Genomic DNA, 21,335 nt, shown 5'->3' on the forward strand with positions numbered 1-21,335 from the left:
TCTATTCCACCATTCTCCCCTTCGTAAAGGGATGATGAGGAGAACTACTTCTCGCAGATCCAGTCTAATAAGAATGGTGCTCAGAAATGTAGGTTACTATTATCAATGTCCGAGCCAGCATGTCACGATACAAAAGCCTATCCCTAAGTAAGGGGAATGAAAGATGCAGAAAAGCAAGTCATTCGACTTTTCCTCCCAACTTACACCGAACGCTTAACCATAAACAAGGGGTTTCCTGTCCTGTAAGGGAGCTGGCTGACTGGCTAGATAACTACTAGAGCATCTACCAAAGGGCCAACAACAAAAGAGTTGAAGGACATGTGGGTATACTCAATCCTACATGTTGTTAAAGGTTATTTGGCTCGGCAAACTCCATCACCTGCTTGACTACAGATTCTTCAGTCTAAGCAAGATAACCTGACATTGTGAGCTCTACCGCAACCTGATACCTCGACCCCCTTACATGACAAAGTGTATGCTCTCAAAAATCTCATTTAGCCAGAGAGATGTGTTCTGCGACACCTCTCTCTTGGTTTTGCCAGTACTTAGGAAGAGACACTGACACTCAGGCATGAGATGTCAGGTCCTGTTCAGAAGCTACGACTGGAAAAGTACCTCATAGATACAAGATGGTCCACCTTCCCTGGTAGACAGTTACAGCAGACCGAAGTTATCCAAAAACCTCCTATGCAGACCTTGATAAAAGCCTTAAGCAAGAAGTTGAATAGCCTCCATCCAGGAAGTGCTAGTAGCTTCATGGAATGCAGGTACCAGTGAAGTGCAGAAGTACTTCAACTGACCACACACCTCAGGCGACCAGGTCGTCCAACTGCATGTTCCACCCCTCCTTCAATGCAACTGAGAACAGTTGAGTGTACAGAGGTAGAGAGTCTTGAGGGACTCCCCTGGTGAGGTCTTCTTCATCTAGACACCATGAAGATTGGTCCATGCCTCCCTAGGATAGGGTGATTTGGGGGATCCCTGGAAGCTGACCACTAATCCTTCAAATACCATCGAAGGGATCTCTAGAGGAAGTGCCCTTGTTGAATGAGCTTCTCCAGAGGAAGGTGGCTGAATAACTGCCAGTGGCAAGATGGGGGTGATCAAGAATAGGAGGGGGAAGTTGTCCAAAAAAGGTAGCAAGTGCATACCATGAAGGACACTAATTACCAAGGACACTGGACCGACTGCTTTGAGAGTCAGGAAACCAAGGCATCCCTTCTCTTCAAAACCCTGTTAGCCCACTGGCATACTGAGTGGTATACCAAGTAGGTCACTGCCTTCCCTAACTGCTGTACTTCTCCAAAGAATCTGGGGATAATAAGCAACTCATCCTTGCAAAGTACATCTCATGCCTGAACAAAGTCAAGTCAAGAGACAGCTTGGAGGGCTGTCATAGCATAAACTCAAATCCACCAACTCAGAGGCCAAGAAAGATGTGTCTTCTGACTTGAGTCTCTCCAAGGAGTCCCTTTGACAGCAAGTACACTGATGAGTCTCTGATGAGGTGGTCACGGGGCTAACTGTGGCACGTAGAACCTCCCAGCCTTAAGAGTGCATGCAGCAGGATTTTGTTTGGTTGACCAAAAGCGAGAGAGTTCTCAGATCCACAGATCTGATTGTCAACTTAATCTAGGACTAACTAGCAAGATCCACTTAAGACAGCTCCAGAGAAGGCCCTAACTGTAGAGGGGCAACAAAGAGCCGGTTAATGACCAAGGTCCAGCCTGAAGAGGCCGCCAAGGTTGCCTCACCCAGTTTATTGCACTAAAAATAAATGTAAGAACATCCACAAAGGGACACTCTGACTTTGGATTTTCTTCTTCCTTTGGTACTGGTCCAAGGTCCAGTAAACCCCAAAGCAAAAGAAACTAGAGGTAGAGGGTCCAGAACGCTGCTCCACAGATCTACTTTTTTCCTGCGAAATTGAGTATTCTGACCATAGGACAAAATCTGCAAAGTAATCAGGGACTCATGCTGGACCAAGTCAGTAGTCATTATAGAGGGAAATATCTCTAGCGTTGAGACAGAAGTAGCACCTAGTGCTCTTTCCTTTAATCAAGGTGGAGAGGAAGCATTGACCCCATGCCTGAGCATGTGGCTGAGACTCCTTTACCAACAGCACGTCGCTATTAGACAACCTTGAGAGGTGCCATCTTCTCAACATGGGATACCGAGGTACTCCATCCAAAGGAGGAGGAGTAGTTATCATCCAGTTGGAAAGGTGAAGGCAAGTGCTTCAGCTCTTCCAACACGTAGCTGACAGAAGGCATACAAGGGTCTGACCAAGACGTGCAACTTGTCTTGCATGGCTACTGGGTAGGCAAGGAAACCCTTCTCACAGGCACACGGTACAATGACATGAGGCTGAGGTTCCCTTCCCCCCTGCTGGTGGAGATCACCCCGTGGTTGTCCACCCCTACTGAAGGAAAAGTGATGTTGACAAGAAAATTATTCTTACAACTACAACGGGCTTTCATGAACTTCTTTATCTTCTTAAAAAAAAAAAAAAAAAAAAAAAGAGTAAAAATCAGAAACAGGAGGAGGAGAAGGAGGAAGGGGAACGAATCTCTTCTTCCACAATGCATGGAAGTCTAGGTTCAGGCAACCAAAAATGACGAAGCTCTCCCAAGGGGAGAAACCACACGAGTTGCTCCATCCACACAGGATGCAACAGTACTCTGCTCAGGAAAGGGAGAAGAGTCCAACGTCCAAGTAGGAAAGTATGTCTCATCAAAAGCTCTAATCTGGGCACCTACGGCTGTCCTTCCTTGACTACTTCATCTTCTCAGAGGAAGCATAAGAATCAGAATATGAAGGAGGAGGATGTGGAAAAAAAAGTTGGGAGAGTTAGGAGAACAAATCACTGCTTCGGGTTACCACCCTTCTCATTAGAATCTGCAAGTAGAAGAATTGAGGTCCAAGAAACCATCAACGACTATGCCTTCTCTACAAGGGATACAGCAGTACCCCATTTAGAGAAGTGAGCAATGTCTAGTGTCCTGGTAGGAAATGTGAAGGAGAGTCCCCCAAGCTCTTCCAAACTTAGATTAGAAGTCATGTGGACTAAGTCTTGTATAGCCTAGTATTAGAGGGATTATACTTCATGCCATATTACTATGCATTGCACAGAATGGTTGCTCATTTGAGGTTGGTCCAGAAGCAGAAGTCAAGATATATTGCTGTATCTCCTGCAACCATTTTTCTATCTTTGAATACAACTGCTTCAGTATGAATCAAGATTATGGGAAGGTGAAGATTTCACAATAAATCGAACAGGACAAAATTAAGAAATTACACTTGTGATGAAGGCTTCGATTCCATAATATGCAGAAAACAATTTAATCAGAACCAAACGAAGATTTCATAAATCAAGGAAATTAAACAAATTAGTTTGCCTAATTTTCATTATGTTCGATGGATCACAATCTATGTAAGAACCCAAAATTAAAAACTAACAAATAATAAGGATATGAAAGAAACCGGGGAAATCACTCTAGAACAAATATAAATGGTGAGAAAATGGGTAACTTCCTCTTGAATGGACCCATAAAAATGTAATTCATTTGTAATGTATAAAGTGAGAGAGAATAAAATCATGTATAGAATATAAGACTGAAATTCACTTTTTTGATTCATTTTTAAAACTCAAAAAAAACCTAGTCTCAATAAAAAAACTATCCAAAAAATGACCACACCAAAGTTTATTTACTTTAGAACACTAGAGATTGTGCGCAAAACTATGATATGCTAGAAAGAGAAGGCAACTGAAGTGAGGGAGAATGGGAACATATTCTTTTTTAATGATAGACGTCAATAGGAATACACTTTGTCACAGAAGTTCAAGTGAACCACAGGTAAGCCTCGTTGAAATAATAAAGAACAGTATACCCCACAGACAGCCTTGCCAATTAGGGGACTTAGTGTACCTTTTACACTGCACTGTATGCATTACAAAAGGATATTCGCAGCATCCTTCAAGGCCTAGGCTCTACCCACTACTGTTCTATTTCATATCTCCCATATTTTATAGATTAATAAATTAATATGAGTTTTGAAACTTAATGGGTCCTTTACAGTTAAGAGAATACTAATGAAGACATAACTATTATTAACTGCCAAAGCATTTTGGGTCCTTTGACTGGCCAGACAGTATTACAATGGATCCCGCTTTCTGATTACAGCTCATTTTTCCTTTGCCCACATACACAGACCAAATAGTCTGGCCTATTCTTGGAAAGATTGGAAATGGAAGGTTGTTAAAAGGAGAGGAGGCAAGGAGAAGATGGGCGGAATATTTTGAAAGTTTACTGAATGTTGAGGATAATAAGGAGGCAGATATAATTGCTGTTGCAGGTGTTGAGGTGCCAGTGATGGGAGATGAGAATGAGAGAGAGATTACAATAGATGAAGTGAGGAGAGCACTAGATGAAACGAGAGTAGGAAAAGCGTCTGGTATGGATGGTGTGAGAGCTGAGATGTTGAAGGAAGGGGGTGTGACTGTACTTGAATGGTTGGTGAGATTGTTTAATATGTGTTTTGTGTTGTCAATGGTACCAGTAGATTGGGTTTGTGCATGTATTGTACCACTATATAAGGGTAAGGGAGATGTGCATAAGTGTTGTAATTCAAGAGGTATTAGTTTGTTAAGCGTAATTGGAAAAGTGTATGGTGAAGTAATGATTAATAGGATCAAGGATAAAACAGAGAATGCAATCTTAGAAGTACAGGATGGTTTTAGAAGAGGTAGGGGTTGTATGAATCAGATTTTTACAGTAAGGCAGATATGCGAGAAATATTTAGCAAAAGGCAAGGTGGTGTATGTTGCGTTTATGGATCTGGAGAAAGCGTATGATAGAGTTGATAGGGAAGCAATGTGGAATGTGATGAGGTTATATGGAGTTGGTGGAAGGTTGTTGCAAGCAGTGAAAAGTTTCTACGAAGGTAGTAAAGCATGTGTTAGGATAGGAAATGAAGTGAGTGATTGGTTTCCGGTGAGAGTGGGGCTGAGACAGGGATGTGTGATGTCACCGTGGTTGTTTAACTTTCATGTTGATGGAGTGGTGAGAGAGGTGAATGCCCGAGTGCTTGGACGAGGATTAAAACTGATAGACGAGAATGACCATGAATGGGAGGTAAATCAGTTGTTGTTTGCGGATGATAATGTACTGGTTGCAGACACAGAAGAGAAGCTTGGACGATTAGTGACAGAATTTGGAAGTGTGTGTGAGAGAAGGAAGTTGAGAGTTAATGTGGGTAAGAGTAAGGTTATGAGATGTACGAGAAGGGAAGGTGGTGCAAGGTTGAATGTCATGTTGAATGGAGAGTTACTTGAGGAGGTGGATACGTTTAAGTACTTGGGGTCTGTTGTTGCAGCAAATGGTGGAGTGGAAGCAGATGTACGTTAGAGTGAATGAAGGTTGCAAAGTGTTGGGGGCAGTTAAGGGAGTAGTAAAAAATAGAGGGTTGGGCATGAATGTAAAGAGAGTTCTATATGAGAAAGTGATTGTACCAACTGTGATGTATGGATCGGAGTTGTGGGGAATGAAAGTGATGGAGAGACAGAAATTGGATGTGTTTGAGATGAAGTGTCTAAGGAGTATGGCTGGTGTATCTCGAGTAGATAGGGTTAGGAACGAAGTGGTGAGAGTGAGAACGGGTGTAAGAAATGAGTTAGCAGCTAGAGTAGATATGAATGTGTTGAGGTGGTTTGGCCATGTTGAGAGAATGGAAAATGGCTGTCTGGTAAAGAAGGTGATGAATGCAAGAGTTGATGGGAGAAGTACAAGAGGAAGGCCAAGGCTTGGGTGGATGGATGGAGTGAAGGAAGCTCTGGGTGATAGGAGGATAGATGTGAGAGAGGCAAGAGAGCGTGCTAGAAATAGGAATGAATGGCGAGCGATTGTGACGCAGTTCCGGTAGGCCCTGCTGCTTCCTCTGATGCCTTAGATGACCGCGGAGGTAGCAGCAGTAGGGGATTCAGCATTATAAAGTTTCATCTGTGGTGGATAATGTGGGAGGGTGGGCTGTGGCACCCTAGCAGTACCAGCTGAACTCGGTTGAGTCCCTTGTTAGGCTGGGAGGAACGTAGAGAGTAGAGGTCCCCTTTTTTGTTTTGTTTCATTTGTTGATGTCGGCTAACCCCCAAAATTGGGGGAAGGCCTTGGTATATGTATGTATGTATGTATGTATGTATGTATGTATTCTTTCCATATTTTCCTATGTCCTCACACACTTGACAACAATGAGATTACCGAACAATTCTTGTTTGCTCTTGGGGTTAACTATTGCACTCCAATTGTTCAATGGCTACTTTCCTCTTGGTAAGGGTAGAAGAGACTTAGCTATGATAAGCCGCTCTTCTAGGAGAAGGCCACTATAAAATCAAACCATTGTTCTCTAGTTCTGGGTAGTGCCATAGCCTCTTTACCATGGTTCTCCACTAACTTGGGGTTGAGTTTTCTTGCTTGAGGGTGCACTTGGGCACACTATTCTATCTTATTTCTCTTGTTTTTGTTTAAGTTTTTATACTTCATATATGAGAGATTTATTTTAATGATGTTAAAGTTCTTAAAATATTTTATCTTAATTGTTCATTACTTCTCTTGTAGTTTATTTATTTCCTTATTCTCTTTCCTCACTGGGCTGTTTTCCCTGTTGGAGCCCTTGGGCTTATAGCATGCTGCTTTTCCAACTAGGGTTGTAGCATAGCTAGTAATACTGTAATATCAATCCTATAAAACTACTATACTCCAGTACATTGTTTAAATCTGTAGCTTTTTTCTTCTCATATATATGTTCTTGAATAGTCTATACCAATCAAACAAAATCAAATTCAAAATAAACTTACTGGCAGATCTCCCCAATCATTTAAAGTTGCTATAATATGGTGCACAGTGTTCAAGATTGCTGGGTAGTGGGACGTAAGTGGATCTTGGGTTTCACTCTTCATGACTTGTAGTACTCGAACACGATAATCATCTAGCAACTCTAATTGAAGCTCCAAGAACTGCAATCTGAAAGAACAATATAGATTACCCTGCATACCCGAGTTCATAAAGTTCAGTTATTGTACATAAACCCCATGTGAGAATTGATGCCTAGTTTTCCTTGCACGGTATGTTAATATTCCTTTGAACCTGTGACATTGCTTTTGACCTGTCCTCTTAATACTCTTTCAACCTCGTGGTCTGACTTTTGCGTGCAAGACAAATGAGCGGCAACAGTTGAGCGCCGACAATTGCGCGCACGAAATTTTAGAACAAAAGACAAACACGCGCACACATACACGCTCTGTGTATCTATTTATTATCTGTATCTATCTATCTATCTAAATATCTATCTATGTCCCTCTATAACTGTTGTTCGGTTAGTAAAAAATTTTTATTTACTTCATAAACTTGGTTTCCAAAAAATGTCATGTTATCAGTGTTTATGATCGTTAAAATTCCTTAAAATCTTTTGTTTACATCGTTAACTTGTTTGGTTACTATCGTTAACTTTCCTTTTGTGTGCGTACCGTTTGGTTATTAGTATATTTTTAAAATTATTTTTATGTTGGAAATTTTAACAAAACTTTCTAAAAGAGAAATACCTTTGATTTATTTTAGTTCAAAGTACCCTCGGTATGGAGAAGGTAACATCATCCAAAGGAAAAGTTAATATATTGCACAAAGGCTACTGTTACAGACTTGACAGAGTGATGAAAGAAAATAAGCAATGGAAGGGAAATGGAATGTTCAAAATAGCTCCTCAGCTATTCTATCATAGAAATTTTAAGAATTGAACAAAATCATACCTCAACCAAATTGATCAGAATAAACTGTGGGCGGCATGAACCTGTAAAACACAAAAAATATGAACGAGTAAACAATGATCTAATTAAAATTGTTAGTGAGTACTCTTTAAGAGAGCCATTAGCTTATAATCTAATGGCTCTCTTGAAGAACGCAGATAATTATCTGTGTTCCATATCATATAATTTTACCCTTCAAAAGTAGTTATATTCTATTTACAAATTGTTTTTATAGCAAATAAAGATTAAGATTGTTTCTTCTTCCTTTATATCCAAACGCTTGTAACATTGAGTACTAAATGTCTATAATGTCAATACAAAAACATAAAGAGAGGATTAAATTTTCAAATTATGGCGCTCAAATGTCGGCGCTCAAATGTTAGTGCGCGCATTTGTCTTGCGCTCAATTGTCGGCGCTCATTTGTCTTGCGCTCAAAAGTCGGTGCACCCTTTCAACCTAGCTCTTCAAATCCATCCTGCTTTCATTTGAACTCCTCATTCATAAATGAATGCTATATCGAGGCCTTGTGTTTTTCTGTACTCTTTCCTTAATTACTATATTATAGGGTATATGGTATATAGTTCTGCATCACTGAAACACACGTCATGTCAAGATCGGACATTTTGTTCCAATGACGATGAAACTGAAATTCCCTCATATTTATGCTACCTATTAAAATGAACCTCTTAAAAATACCATGGTCCCGAGTAGCATTATTTGTATATATGTTAGCATGTGCGGCCGTTTTCATTTAATTAATTAATTGTGGATATCGATAATTGACTGTAATCATATATTGTACAATACTGTATGTTTTAGACTTTTATTAACTCATTTCAGCTCAGTGGTACATATATGGCACATTAACAACATGATGCAATATTGCATCATACATCGCTTTGTGCTGAGACAAGCCTGAACAAGTGTATTGGGAATGCACACCAAACCTGCTACTACATGTTCATATGAGTACAGTCCCTCAAAGCTGCCAGTCTGTGCTCTGCTGTCACCTTGAAAAGAAGTGCCGCTGTTCTCTGCCCAAAACAATGGCTTCCAGTACAAAGTAAGTATATTTTGCATATTTCTTTGATAAATATGTTCTTTTGGTAATTGCATGTGTTGAACAAGTAATAAACTGACCTCTCTATTTAACTTTCATATTTGTCTAATCCATTCTTCTTTCTGCATATCATTTTATATTTGCTGTGCCATATATGGTTCGCTGAGCTAATGCAGGTACATTTTTTTCTGTGTACACATATTTTATGAATATCGAATTTGTAGCATATTCTAAATCCATTTCATGTTTCATATTTCAGATCCCTGACTATGCATGACATTTTAGCTATGTTAGAAGAAGACGATAGTCATGCAAAAGTTTACATTGAGCCTACAGATACGGGCCTATTGACTGATGAAGACAATAGTGGATTGATAGATAATTTGTCCGGCAGACAACTGACTGGTAATGCTGAAGCTGTTTTCCATGACGGACGACGTACAACTGAAGATGATTGTGAACCTCAACTGAGTGGTAATGATGAAGCTATTTCTCACGACGAACGTCGTACTGCTGAAGATGATGGTGCGGCTCATAGTTCTTTACATATTAATAGCTATAAGACTCCCAAATGGAGTCTTGGCACTTATCTCACACCTGGTGACTGTATGTTTCCCGAGGCAAATTATGCAAAATATAGGGATTTTACTCCAACTAAACTTTTCGGACTATTTTTTGATGATGATATGTGGAATATGTTAGTGGATCAGACAATTATCTATGCAACTCTCAAAGGTGAAACAGACTTCTTGGTAACCAAAGATGAAATGAAAGTGTTCATTGGAATTTTGATAGTGTCTGGCATCGTTCCTGTATCTTCTCGGTGGATGTTTTGGAGAAATTCATCTGTGACAAGAAATGAAGCTGTCTATCAAGCAATGAGAAGAAGATGATTTGAAAAAATCATGCAATTCATTCATTTTTCTGATAATTCTAAATTAGATACAACTGACAAATATGCCAAAGTTCGTCCACTCGTTAGACATCTAACAGAAATTCATTGGGCATTTTCAACCCATGAAGTCACTCTCTCATGATGAAGCAATGGTCGAATATTATGGTAAGCATGGGTGTAAACAGTGCATCAGAATGAAACCAATTAGATTTGGCTATAAGGTTTGGTGACTAAAATCAGTTGATTCTATGAAAAAACAAGAGAGGAACGGCAGAGTTCGCTACAGACAAGGTGAATAAAATCATGGTATGTAGATGGATGGATAATGCAGTCGTATCAGTGGCATCAACAGTCCATACAAACAATGCCTCAAGCAAAGTAAGAAGGTACTCACAGAATGAGAAAAAGAATGTAGAAGTTGACTGCCCAAAGATAGTTCAAGATTATAATCAACATATGGGAGGAACTGATAGGCAGAACCAAAATGTAAACAAATATCATATTGGTATTTGAGGGAAAAAGTGGTATTGGTGTATACTGTATTTACTTGGCTAATTGATGTAACAGAACAAAATGCTTGGTTGTTGCATAAGTCGTCTGGCGGGGGATTGTCACAGTTTGAATTCAAGGAACAGATTGCTCAGACATATCTTACTCAGTTTGGTATACCACTGAAGGGAGCTGGGAGACCGCCATCCTGCTCAACAAAGGATGACAAACGAGTCTTACAAGATATTCGTTTTGATGGAATAGAACATTATCTTGTGGAAACACAAGATAACAAAAGATGATGATGTGCTGGGGAAGGATGTAAGAAAAGACCTTTCAGTCAGTGTAGCAAATGCAATGTAGGACTCTGGTTGGCATGTAATCTTTCATTTCATACTAAATAATGATGATGTGTTCTAAGTATTTACATTTTGATCAATATTGTATTTTTTTACCTGTTAAATTCAAGTGAAACTTGAAGTTACATGTATTTCAACACAATTTGATACTGAGTAGGAATTTAGTAGCTCACTCTAAGGTTCAAATGTTTGGAAATTTTACGGTATTTGGCATCATCTTGCTAAAAATATTAGAGGTTATGTATCATTGCTCATTTTAGATTTGTAATACCCTAAAACTGTAAAATGAATTATCAATTTCAAATAAATAATTGTATTTCGGATAGAGCCGTTTTTCTTTCAACACAAAAAATTGTACTTGGATGTGCTCAGTGGTACATATATGGCACATCGTATTCTAGAAATATTATTGCAGAGAAATGTAAACCGATATGTTTTCCTAATCATTTAGGAAGAACAAACACAAAAAATGTGGAGTAAGATGAAATTGCAACACAAAAAATAATTGGAGCTGAAATGGGTTGTTTGAATGGTAATACTGTATCTATAAAAGTATGGGTATTATATGACATGACACCTCCCTGAAGGCTACATTCACTGGCTACCCAACCAATTGCAATTACTGTATACCCTCTACATTGTTTATAATGATTTCAGAAAGCTAAATTAACTGGCTACGTAGTGAATACTTAGCGAGTATTGGCGATAAAGTTATTGTTTGTTTTATCATCACTGTTTTATTATTATTATTATCATTATTATTATATCATTATCATTACCTTCATGTTATTACAACATCAAACAGTACTATACATATTACATATTTTATATTGAACAGTTTAGTATAGTACAGACATCAAAATGTATATACACATATGCGAGTGAGGGAAAGAAAGGTGGTGATATTAACATTACTGTTACCATATTGTATTTCATAGGATATTTTCCAACAACGGTAGAGTTCAGGTGGCTTATCCACAGAATTTTTCAAATGAGGGGTGGTTGGTGGGCTGGACCCAAAACACCACGGAAACTATACAGAGGCTTTATTGTATATGATTGTGGACATTAAAATATTTCAATTATTCACAAACCTACTGTCTAACAAATCATAAAATTCAGATCTCAGATAAAATAATCGAGACCAAACACATCTACATATTGAATCTCCAACCCACTAACCTGACATATGGGGAAAACCTCCCGAAGGACAGGGGCAGCAGGGAATGGGGAAGCCCAGAAAACTAACCCAATCTAATGCTTTTTTTCTTAAAATGTTATTTTCATTAGTAAAATAAATTTTTGAATATACTTACCCGGTGATCATGTAGCTGCAGCTCTGCTGCCCGACAGAAAAAACCTACGGGCGGGATACGCCAGCGATCGCTATACAGGTGGGGGTGTACAACAACAGCGCCATCTGTCGAGTAGGTACTCAAGTACTTCTTGTCAACACAGAACCAATTTTCTCCTCGGTCCACTGGGTCTCTATGGGGAGGAAGGGTGGGTCCTTTAATTCATGATCACCGGGTAAGTATATTCAAAAATTTATTTTACTAATGAAAATAACATTTTTCAATATTAATCTTACCCGGTGATCATGTAGCTGATTCACACCCAGGGGGGTGGGTGGAGACCAGCATACATGTTAACATTAGAAGCTAAGTATCCCGTATTTCATTTTAGCAGTTATTCAAAATAACAAACATAAAATTAATAAGTACCTGGTAAGGAAGTCGACTTGAACCATTACTCTGCCTTTTTAAGTACGTCTTCCTTACTGAGCCTCGCGATCCTCTTAGGATGCTGAGCGACTCCTAGGTGCTGAAGTATGAAGGGCTGCAACCCATACTAAAGGACCTCATCACAACCTCTAATCTAGGCGCTTCTCAAGAAAGAATTTGACCACCCGCCAAATCAACCAGGATGCGAAAGGCTTCTTAGCCTTCCGTACAACCCAAAAACAACAATAAAAAGCATTTCAAGAGAAAGATTAAAAAAGGTTATGGGATTATGGGAATGTAGTGGTTGAGCCCTCACCTACTACTGCACTCGCTGCTACGAATGGTCCCAGGGTGTAGCAGTTCTCGTAAAGAGACTGGACATCTTTAAGGTTTTTAAAATGATGCGAACACTGACTTGCTTCTCCAATAGGTTGCATCCATTACACTCTGCAGAGATCTGTTTTGTTTGAAGGCCACTGAAGTTGCGACAGCTCTAACTTCATGTGTCCTTACCTTCAGCAAAGCATGGTCCTCCTCATTCAGATGAGAATGGGCTTCTCTAATCAAAAGTCTGATGTAATAAGAAACTGCGTTCTTCGACATCGGTAAAGCAGGTTTCTTAATAGAACACCATAAAGCTTCTGATTGTCCTCGTAATGGCTTCGTACGTCTTAAATAGTACTTAAGAGCTCTTACTGGGCATAGTACTCTCTCTTGTTCGTTTCCAACCAAACTGGACAGACTTGGAATCTCGAACGATTTGGGCCAAGGACGAGAAGGGAGTTCGTTTTTAGCTAAAAAACCAAGCTGTAAGGAACATGTAGCCGTTTCAGATGTAAATCCTATGTTCCTGCTGAAGGCGTGTATCTCACTGACTCTTTTAGCTGTTGCTAAGCAAACGAGGAAAAGAGTCTTCAAAGTGAGATCTTTAAAAGAGGCTGATTGAAGCGGTTCGAACCTTGCTGACATCAGGAACCTTAAAACCACGTCTAAGTTCCAACCTGGTGTGGCTAACCGACGCTCCTTTGAGGTCTCAAAAGACTTAAGGAGGTCCTGTAGATCTTTGTTGTTGGAAAGATCTAAGCCTCTGTGGCGGAAAACTGCTGCCAACATGCTTCTGTAACCTTTGATCGTAGGAGCTGAAAGGGATCTTACCTTCCTTAGGTGTAAAAGGAAGTCAGCTATCTGAGTTACAGAGGTACTGGTTGAGGATACTGAATTCGCCTTGCACCAGCTTCGGAAGACTTCCCATTTTGACTGGTAGACCTTGAGAATGGATGTCCTCCTTGCTCTGGCAATCGCTCTGGCTGCCTCCTTCGAAAAGCCTCTAGCTCTTGAGAGTCTTTCGATAGTCTGAAGGCAGTCAGACGAAGAGCGTGGAGGCTTGGGTGTACCTTCTTTACATGCGGCTGACGCAGAAGGTCCACTCTTAGAGGAAGAGTCCTGGGAACGTCTACTAGCCATTGCAGTACCTCGGTGAACCATTCTCTCGCGGGCCAGAGGGGAGCAACCAACGTCAACCTTGTCCCTTCGTGAGAGGCGAACTTCTGCAGTACCTTGTTGACAATCTTGAACGGGGGAACGCATAAAGGTCTAGATGGGACCAATCCAGAAGAAAGGCATCTATGTGAACTGCTGCTGGGTCCGGAATCGGTGAGCAATAATTTGGGAGCCTCTTGGTCATCGAGGTAGCGAACAGATCTATGGTGGGCTGACCCCACAGGGTCCATAGTCTGTTGCAAACATTCTTGTGAAGGGTCCATTCTGTAGGGATGATCTGACCCTTCCGGCTGAGGCGGTCTGCCATGACATTCATGTCGCCTTGAATGAACCTCGTTACAAGAGATATGTTTCGATCTCTTGACCAGGTGAGGAGGTCCCTTGCGATCTCGAACAACGTCATCGAATGAGTCCCTCCTTGCTTGGAGATGTACGCCAAGGCTGTGGTGTTGTCGGAGTTCACCTCCACCACCTTGCCTAGAAGGAGGGACTTGAAGCTTCTCAAGGCCAGATGAACTGCCAGTAGCTCCTTGCAGTTGATGTGTAGTGCTCTTTGATCCGGATTCCACGTGCCCGAGCATTCCCGACCGTCCAGTGTCGCACCCCAGCCCGTGTCCGATGCGTCCGAGAAGAGAAGGTGGTCGGGGGTCTGAACCGCCAGTGGTAGACCTTCCCTGAGAAGAATGTTGTTCTTCCACCAAGTCAGTGCAGACTTCATCTTCTCGGAGATAGGAACTGAGACCGCTTCTAGCGTCATGTCCTTTCTCCAGTGAGCAGCTAGGTGATACTGAAGGGGTCGGAGGTGGAGTCTCCCTAACGCGATGAACTGGTCCAGCGATGAAAGCGTCCCTATCAGACTCATCCACTGTCTGACTGAACATCGGTTCCTCTTCAGCATGCTCTGGATGCATTCTTGGGCTTGACTGATTCTGGGGGCCGACGGAAAAGCCCGAAAAGCTTGACTCTGAATCTCCATACCTAGATAGACTATAGTTTGGGATGGGACGAGTTGGGACTTTTCTATATTGACCAGGAGACCCAATTCCTTGGTCAGATCCAGAGTCCATTTTAGATTCTCCAGACAGCGACGACTTGACGCAGCTCTTAAAAGCCAGTCGTCCAAATAGAGGGAGGCTCTGATGTCTGCTAAATGCAGGAATTTGGCAATATTCCTCATCAGTTTGGTAAACACTAGAGGTGCCGTGCTTAGGCCAAAGCACAGGGCTTGGAACTGGTAAACCACCTTCCCAAAGACGAACCTTAGAAAAGGTTGGGAATCTGGGTGGATGGGGACGTGAAAGTACGCGTCCTTTAGGTCTAACGAGACCATCCAGTCTTCCTTCCTGACCGATGCTAGCACCGACTTCGTCGTCTCCATGGTGAACGTCTGCTTGCTGACAAAGACATTTAGAGCACTGACGTCTAGCACCGGTCTCCACCCTCCTGTCTTCTTCGCCACTAAGAAGAGACGGTTGTAGAAGCCCGGGGATTGATGGTCCCGGAATATGACTACCGCTCCCTTTTGTAGCAAGAGAGACACCTCTTGCTGTAAAGCTAGCCTCTTGTCCTCCTCTCTGTACCTGGGAGAGAGGTCGATGGGAGTTGTTGCTAGAGGGGGCTTCCGCAAGAATGGAATCCTGTACCCCTCTCTGAGTAACTTCACAGACTGTGCGTCTGCACCCCTGTTCTCCCAGGCCTGCCAGTAGTTTTTGAGCCTGGCTCCCACTGCTGTCTGGAGAAGATGGCAGTCAGACTCTGCCTCTTGAGGACTTGGAACCCTTCTTCTTGTTGCCACGTTGACTATCGGCACGGGTACCTCCTCTGCTGGAGGTTCTGCCACGAAAGGGCGGAATGAACCTAGACGCTGGTGTGTCCATCCTAGGTCTAGGCACGGAAGGTAAAGCTGTGACTTTACGTGCGGATGACGCCACCAGGTCATGGGTGTCTTTCTGGATCAACGAGGCGGCAATCCCCTTGATCAGCTCTTCAGGAAAGAGACACTTCGATAGCGGAGCAAACATCAGCTTTGACTTCTGACATGGTGTGACTCCCGCCGACAAGAAGGAGCAAAGGTGATCTCGCTTCTTGAGAACTCCAGACACGAAAGAAGCCGCAAGCTCGCCAGACCCATCCCGAATGGCTTTGTCCATGCAGGACATGATGAGCATGGCAGAGTCCTTATCCGAAGGGGAGGTCTTTCTGCTCAACGCTCCCAAACACCAGTCCAGGAAGTTAAAGATCTCAAACGCACGGAAAACTCCCTTCAAAAGATGGTCCATGTCCGAAGAAGTCCAGCAAATCTTGGACCGTCTCATAGCCAGTCTGCGGGGAGAGTCTACCAGACTTGAGAAGTCGCCCTGGGTAGAGGCAGGAACTCCCAAGCCGAGAACCTCTCCTGTGGCATACCAGACGCTAGATCTGGAAGCAAGCTTGGCCGGGGGAAACATGAAGGTAGTCTTCCCAAGTTGCTTCTTGGTCTGCAGCCACTCTCCCAGTACCCTTAAAGCTCTCTTGGACGAGCGAGCGAGTACGAGCTTCGTAAAGGCAGGAGCTGCTGACTGCATGCCTAAAGCGAACTCAGAGGGAGGAGAGCGTGGAGCTGCAGACACAAACTGGTCCGGATACAACTCCTTAAACAGGGCAAGGACTTTCCTAAAGTCTAAGGAGGGAGGCGTAGTCTTGGGTTCATCTATGTCGGAGTGTTGATCGTCCAAATGCGCAGCTTCGTCATCATCAGAGATTCCTTCATCCGAATGCTGAGGAGGAAGCGGCAAAGGAGGAGAAGAAAGCTGAACGGCTGAATCCGGCAGCACGGGTGCATGCGTAGCTGCACTGGATCCAACGTCATGCCGCTGTTGGTCAGTCTGAGAGCTGGCAACAACCAAAGCGGAGGGGTGGTGCGTGGTGGGGACTGCCATGGGTTGCGGAGACTGACGCATCGCGTCAAAACACGGCAGCTTGACTCCACCTTCCTGCTGATGCGGTAGCTCACTCATGTCAACGGAGGGTGCTGCACGTCGGCTAACGTCAACATGCGTCTGGCAGGGTCGACTGCGCATCGGTGGTGAAGCTCTCACAGCCGGAGTGTGGGAGCAGGCAGCCGCAGTGTCAGCTGAGCGCACAACCGTGGCAGGTTGTAGGTTAACGGGTGCAGCATCAACCTTCTCAGCACGATACTCCTGCATGAAGGAAGCTAGCTGAGTCTGCATAGACTGCAGCAAAGACCACTTAGGGTCTACAGCGGTTGGTGCGGCAACAGACGGAGTGATTGCCTGCTGCGGAACCACTCTACCTCTCTTGGGAGGTGTGCAGTCTTCGGAAGACTGCGGCGAGTCCGAACTGACCCAGTGGCTACACCTGGGCCGTTGGACTCGCTCGGAAGGGACCTTGCGCCTGAGAGGTCGTGAGACCTTGGTCCAGCGTTTCTGTCGAGAAACCTCTTCCGCAGACGAGGAATGAATGGGCTCACTCGTCTGTTTGTGGGTGGGACGATCTCTGCAAGATACGTCCTCAACCACAGAGGGTACGTCTGTACGCTGATCAAGGCCTGTCGAACCCTTTGGTCGTACGACATTGCTTCTCCCCTGGGCTTGAGAGCTTGCAAGAGGTCCCGGACTGGGAGGACGACAGTCACGAACAGACGCACCCTCATGCGTAACACTGACACTTTTCACTGCACTGACACTCACTACACTTCCCACTGCACTTTTCTCCTTCAACTCTTTGACGTCAGCCAAGAGTTGATTGCGGTCATTCGCTAATGACTCAACTCTGTCACCAAGAGCCTGAATGGCACGCATCATATCCGCCATCGAAGGTTGATGAGAGCTAGTAGAAGGGTCGGGTGTAACCACTACAGGGGAAGGAATAGGTTGTGGGGCATGGGGAGAGGAAAAATCAATAGAGCGAGACGAACTCCTCCTGATCCTATCCTTCTCTAGCCTACGTGCATTCTTAAGGAATTCTTGAAAATCGAATTCCGAAAGCCCAGCGCATTCCTCACATCGATCTTCCAATTGACAGGCTTTACCCCTACAATTGGAACAAACGGTGTGAGGATCTATAGAGGCCTTCGGAAGACGCCTAGAACAGTCCCTAGCGCTACACTGCCTGTACTTGGGGACTTGAGTAGGGTCAGACATCTTGAATTAGTCAAAGGGGGAAATCCAAAATCTATCCAAGTCGTCAACAAATAATCCAAAATCTAATCAATGAAAGTGATAAAGTATTGATGATAACTTCTGTACAGCGAAAGCTAATAACTAGAGAGAATACTTCACCAAATAGCGTGAAAATCAACTCCAGAAACAACAGCGTATCAAGTAGGTCTTGCCGGTGGCACGACAGAGAGAAAATTGGTTCTGTGTTGACAAGAAGTACTTGAGTACCTACTCGACAGATGGCGCTATTGTTGTACACCCCCACCTGTATAGCGATCGCTGGCGTATCCCGCCCGTAGGTTTTTTCTGTCGGGCAGCAGAGCTGCAGCTACATGATCACCGGGTAAGATTAATATTGAAAATTTAGCTTTCCTCTTTAACTCTGGTTTCAGCTGAATGCAGATAGTCCATCATAGATAATATTCTCTAATATAGATGTCCACTCACTACATCTTACATGTAAGGAACATGCAAATCCTAGTCAAGGTACACATTTTGAATGATGATCCATTTTTGCCAAGAGCAGCTTATTCACTTTACTTTTCGCACAGCATCTTTGCTTCACAAATGTGTAAGACATACCTCTATTATTCCAAACAAGGAAATGAACAGTTGTGCATAACTATGCAAAATTTCTCACAATTAAAAACAATACAGCCTGGATAAGAATGAGAAATCAAAATGGCAGTAGCCAGGAGGTGACACTGTTTACACAACCTCTATTCACTTACCCTTCTTTCTAGAGGGAACAAGGTCTTACATTTGCCATGGCAAAATATTTTTCTTTTTGGCTGGAAGCTCTATTCAAGAGTGAATAATATTATTATTATTATTACTTGCTAAGCTACAACCCGAGGTTGAAAAGCAGGATGGTACAAGCTCAGGGGCTCCAACAGGGAAAATAGCCCAGTGAGGAAAGGAAACATGGAAAAAAAATTAAGAAGAGTAACAACATTAAAATAAATATCTCCTATATAAACTATAAAAACTTTAACAAAACAAGAGGAAGAGAAACAAGACAGAACAGCAGGCCTGAGTGTACCCTCAAGTATGAGAACTCTAACCCAAGACAGTGGAAAACCATGGTATAGAGGCTATGGCACTACCCAAGACCAGAGAACAATGGTTAGATTTTAGAGTGTCCTTCTAGGTGAGCTGCTTAACATAATTAAAGAGTCTCTTCTAACCTCACTAAGAGGAAAGTGTTTACTGAACAATTACAGTACAGTAGTTAACCCCTTGGGTGAAGAAGAATTGTTTGGTAAGCTTAGTTTTGTCAGGTGTATGAGGACAGAGGAGAATGTGTAAAGAATAGGCCAGACTATTCGCTGTGTGTGTGTAGGCAAAGGAAAAATTAACCGTAACCAGAGAGAAGGATCCAATGTAGTACTGTCTGGCCAGTCAAAAAACCCCATAACTCTCAACCAGTAGTATCTTAAAGGGTGGCTGGTGCCCTGGCCAACCTACTACCTATAATAGCACATGAATTACAGGAAGTTTCATGGAAATAATCAAATTACATTCACTTGCAATACCTATACATAAAAATTACATTACTGTACTACGTTGGATTTACTTCTTTACTCACCTGTGCCCTGGCTGAGGAAGTCTTTTGTAACGATCAGTGATTCCTTGTAAAAGAAGAATGAGTTGTTCTCCACAATGTGCAGCTTCACCACTTTCTATTGATAGCCAAGCACCATGATCAGACACCAATTCATCCATTAATTCCAATGCAACTGCAAAGATCAGAGTAGCACATTTACTTACACATCCTAACACTAAATACAAGGGTTTTCCTGTCTGCATCCTGCCCAAGTACAGTATTACAAAACAGATAATTATAAAATTTCATCTTCACATTAATGGACAATACACAGTATTTTTCAAGTTAGGTTTAGGAAATGTACATATGCAACTGCAGCATGTATTTGTATACTTTTTTCAATAAAAAAATTTAGAGTAATATTTTTCTAGCTGTAAAAACCTGATTAGTTTTAATATATGGATATGCCTTCCATGGCACTGGAATGACCAATAAATAGTTAATAAAGTAGTTGGTCAAGGATATGTAGCATTGAGGAGAAACCTCTTCTCCCCCCCCCCTGATATATGTTCATACATGTATACAAACTGTTCATCCTTTAAAATAAGGAAATTCGCATATTGGTGAGAGGAAATCCCCTAGAAGCAAACTTGAAGGTTCTTTCTTCCCTAGATATGGCATCCTTTCTGGTTCCATATATGAGCCAAGATGGTGACTTGAACAACCTCCTAACAGCTAATCATAAGGATGTAAAAGCTGTTAAGCCTAAGCCAGTGCTGGCTTAAAAGGAAGCCAACACTTTGACACAGAAAAACAATCTCCATATCAGGGAGATGGCAATGATAGTTTCAAATCAGGCACATCAAGATAAAATTTTCCCAAGACACAGACTCGACCTTCATCTTGCCAGGAGGATAGAGGAAATTCTTCTTGGCAGACATAGTCTGCAAGAAAGTGTTCCATCAAGTAACTCACCAGTGTAAGGTGTCTAACTAATGGTAACAGTTGTGGCTACAGCATCCTCTAAAGAGAGGAATAAGGAAGAGGTAGAAGAGCTAGTCATTCTACCTCTCTTCAAGACATATTCAAAATGTGTTACCTTACATGGGATGCATACTAAGTAAGGTGATGGAGCTGGGAGTGTCAATTACATCAGGACCCAACGTAAGGGGCCTAAGAGCCAGTGAGCCACATCTTTAAGGTACAGAAAGGCAAAGATGGTCTGACACCTTAAGAACTAGATTTCAGCGCCATGTAAGCCACCAACTAAACTGGAAGGCTACTAACAGGGGTACCCTTATGAGTTCTGCCTTGAGATGGCAGAAGTCTGCATTAACCAAAGTTGCATTTGCAAGCAAGCAGCCTAACCAAGCTAAAAGGATCAGTGTCTGGACACTTCATTCTTGCTCCTGCTACTCTCTTTATGATTTAGAGAAAAGAGCCAGTCTTGAAGGAAAGATCCTGAAGATGACTTCCTCAGGTTAGTAGCAGTAGTGTGTGCTCCTGTTCCCTAAGAACAAGAGCCATCCAACCCTGGGAACACAAGTCTCAAGATGGGCACAACTGCTCGAAAATAGACAGATTCCCCGAAGACGAGGGATCCACACAGGAGGTGTTTGTGTCCATGCCTAGGAGATATGAACCTGTTCTCCCAAGGAAATTACGTCAAATTTCAGGCAAGGCTGCTTGAAGCTCCCTTCAAGCATGGACTGTTTTCCAAGGAGTAAGGATCCAAATTCTACTGAGGAGGTTCTTATTCTGCTGAAAAGTTCTTTACTGGAGACACATGTTCTCTATGAACCCCAT

General features: G+C 42.5%; 1 protein-coding gene across 1 annotated transcript in view; it reads right to left on the minus strand.

Moving 5' to 3' along the window:
* The window catches only part of Rint1 (RAD50 interactor 1), a 137,436-nt gene that overhangs the window by 39,923 nt on the left and 76,178 nt on the right, over positions 1-21,335 (minus strand). Inside the window, exons 9-10 of the mRNA XM_068347018.1 lie at positions 19,572-19,722; positions 6,851-7,016 (exon numbers count right to left, since the gene is read on the minus strand). Coding sequence (XP_068203119.1) covers positions 6,851-7,016; positions 19,572-19,722 — 317 coding nt within the window. The remainder of the gene's footprint in view (positions 1-6,850; positions 7,017-19,571; positions 19,723-21,335) is intronic.

Source organism: Palaemon carinicauda, chromosome 23 (assembly GCF_036898095.1).
Source record: "Palaemon carinicauda isolate YSFRI2023 chromosome 23, ASM3689809v2, whole genome shotgun sequence".
Lineage (NCBI taxonomy): Eukaryota > Metazoa > Arthropoda > Malacostraca > Decapoda > Palaemonidae > Palaemon > Palaemon carinicauda.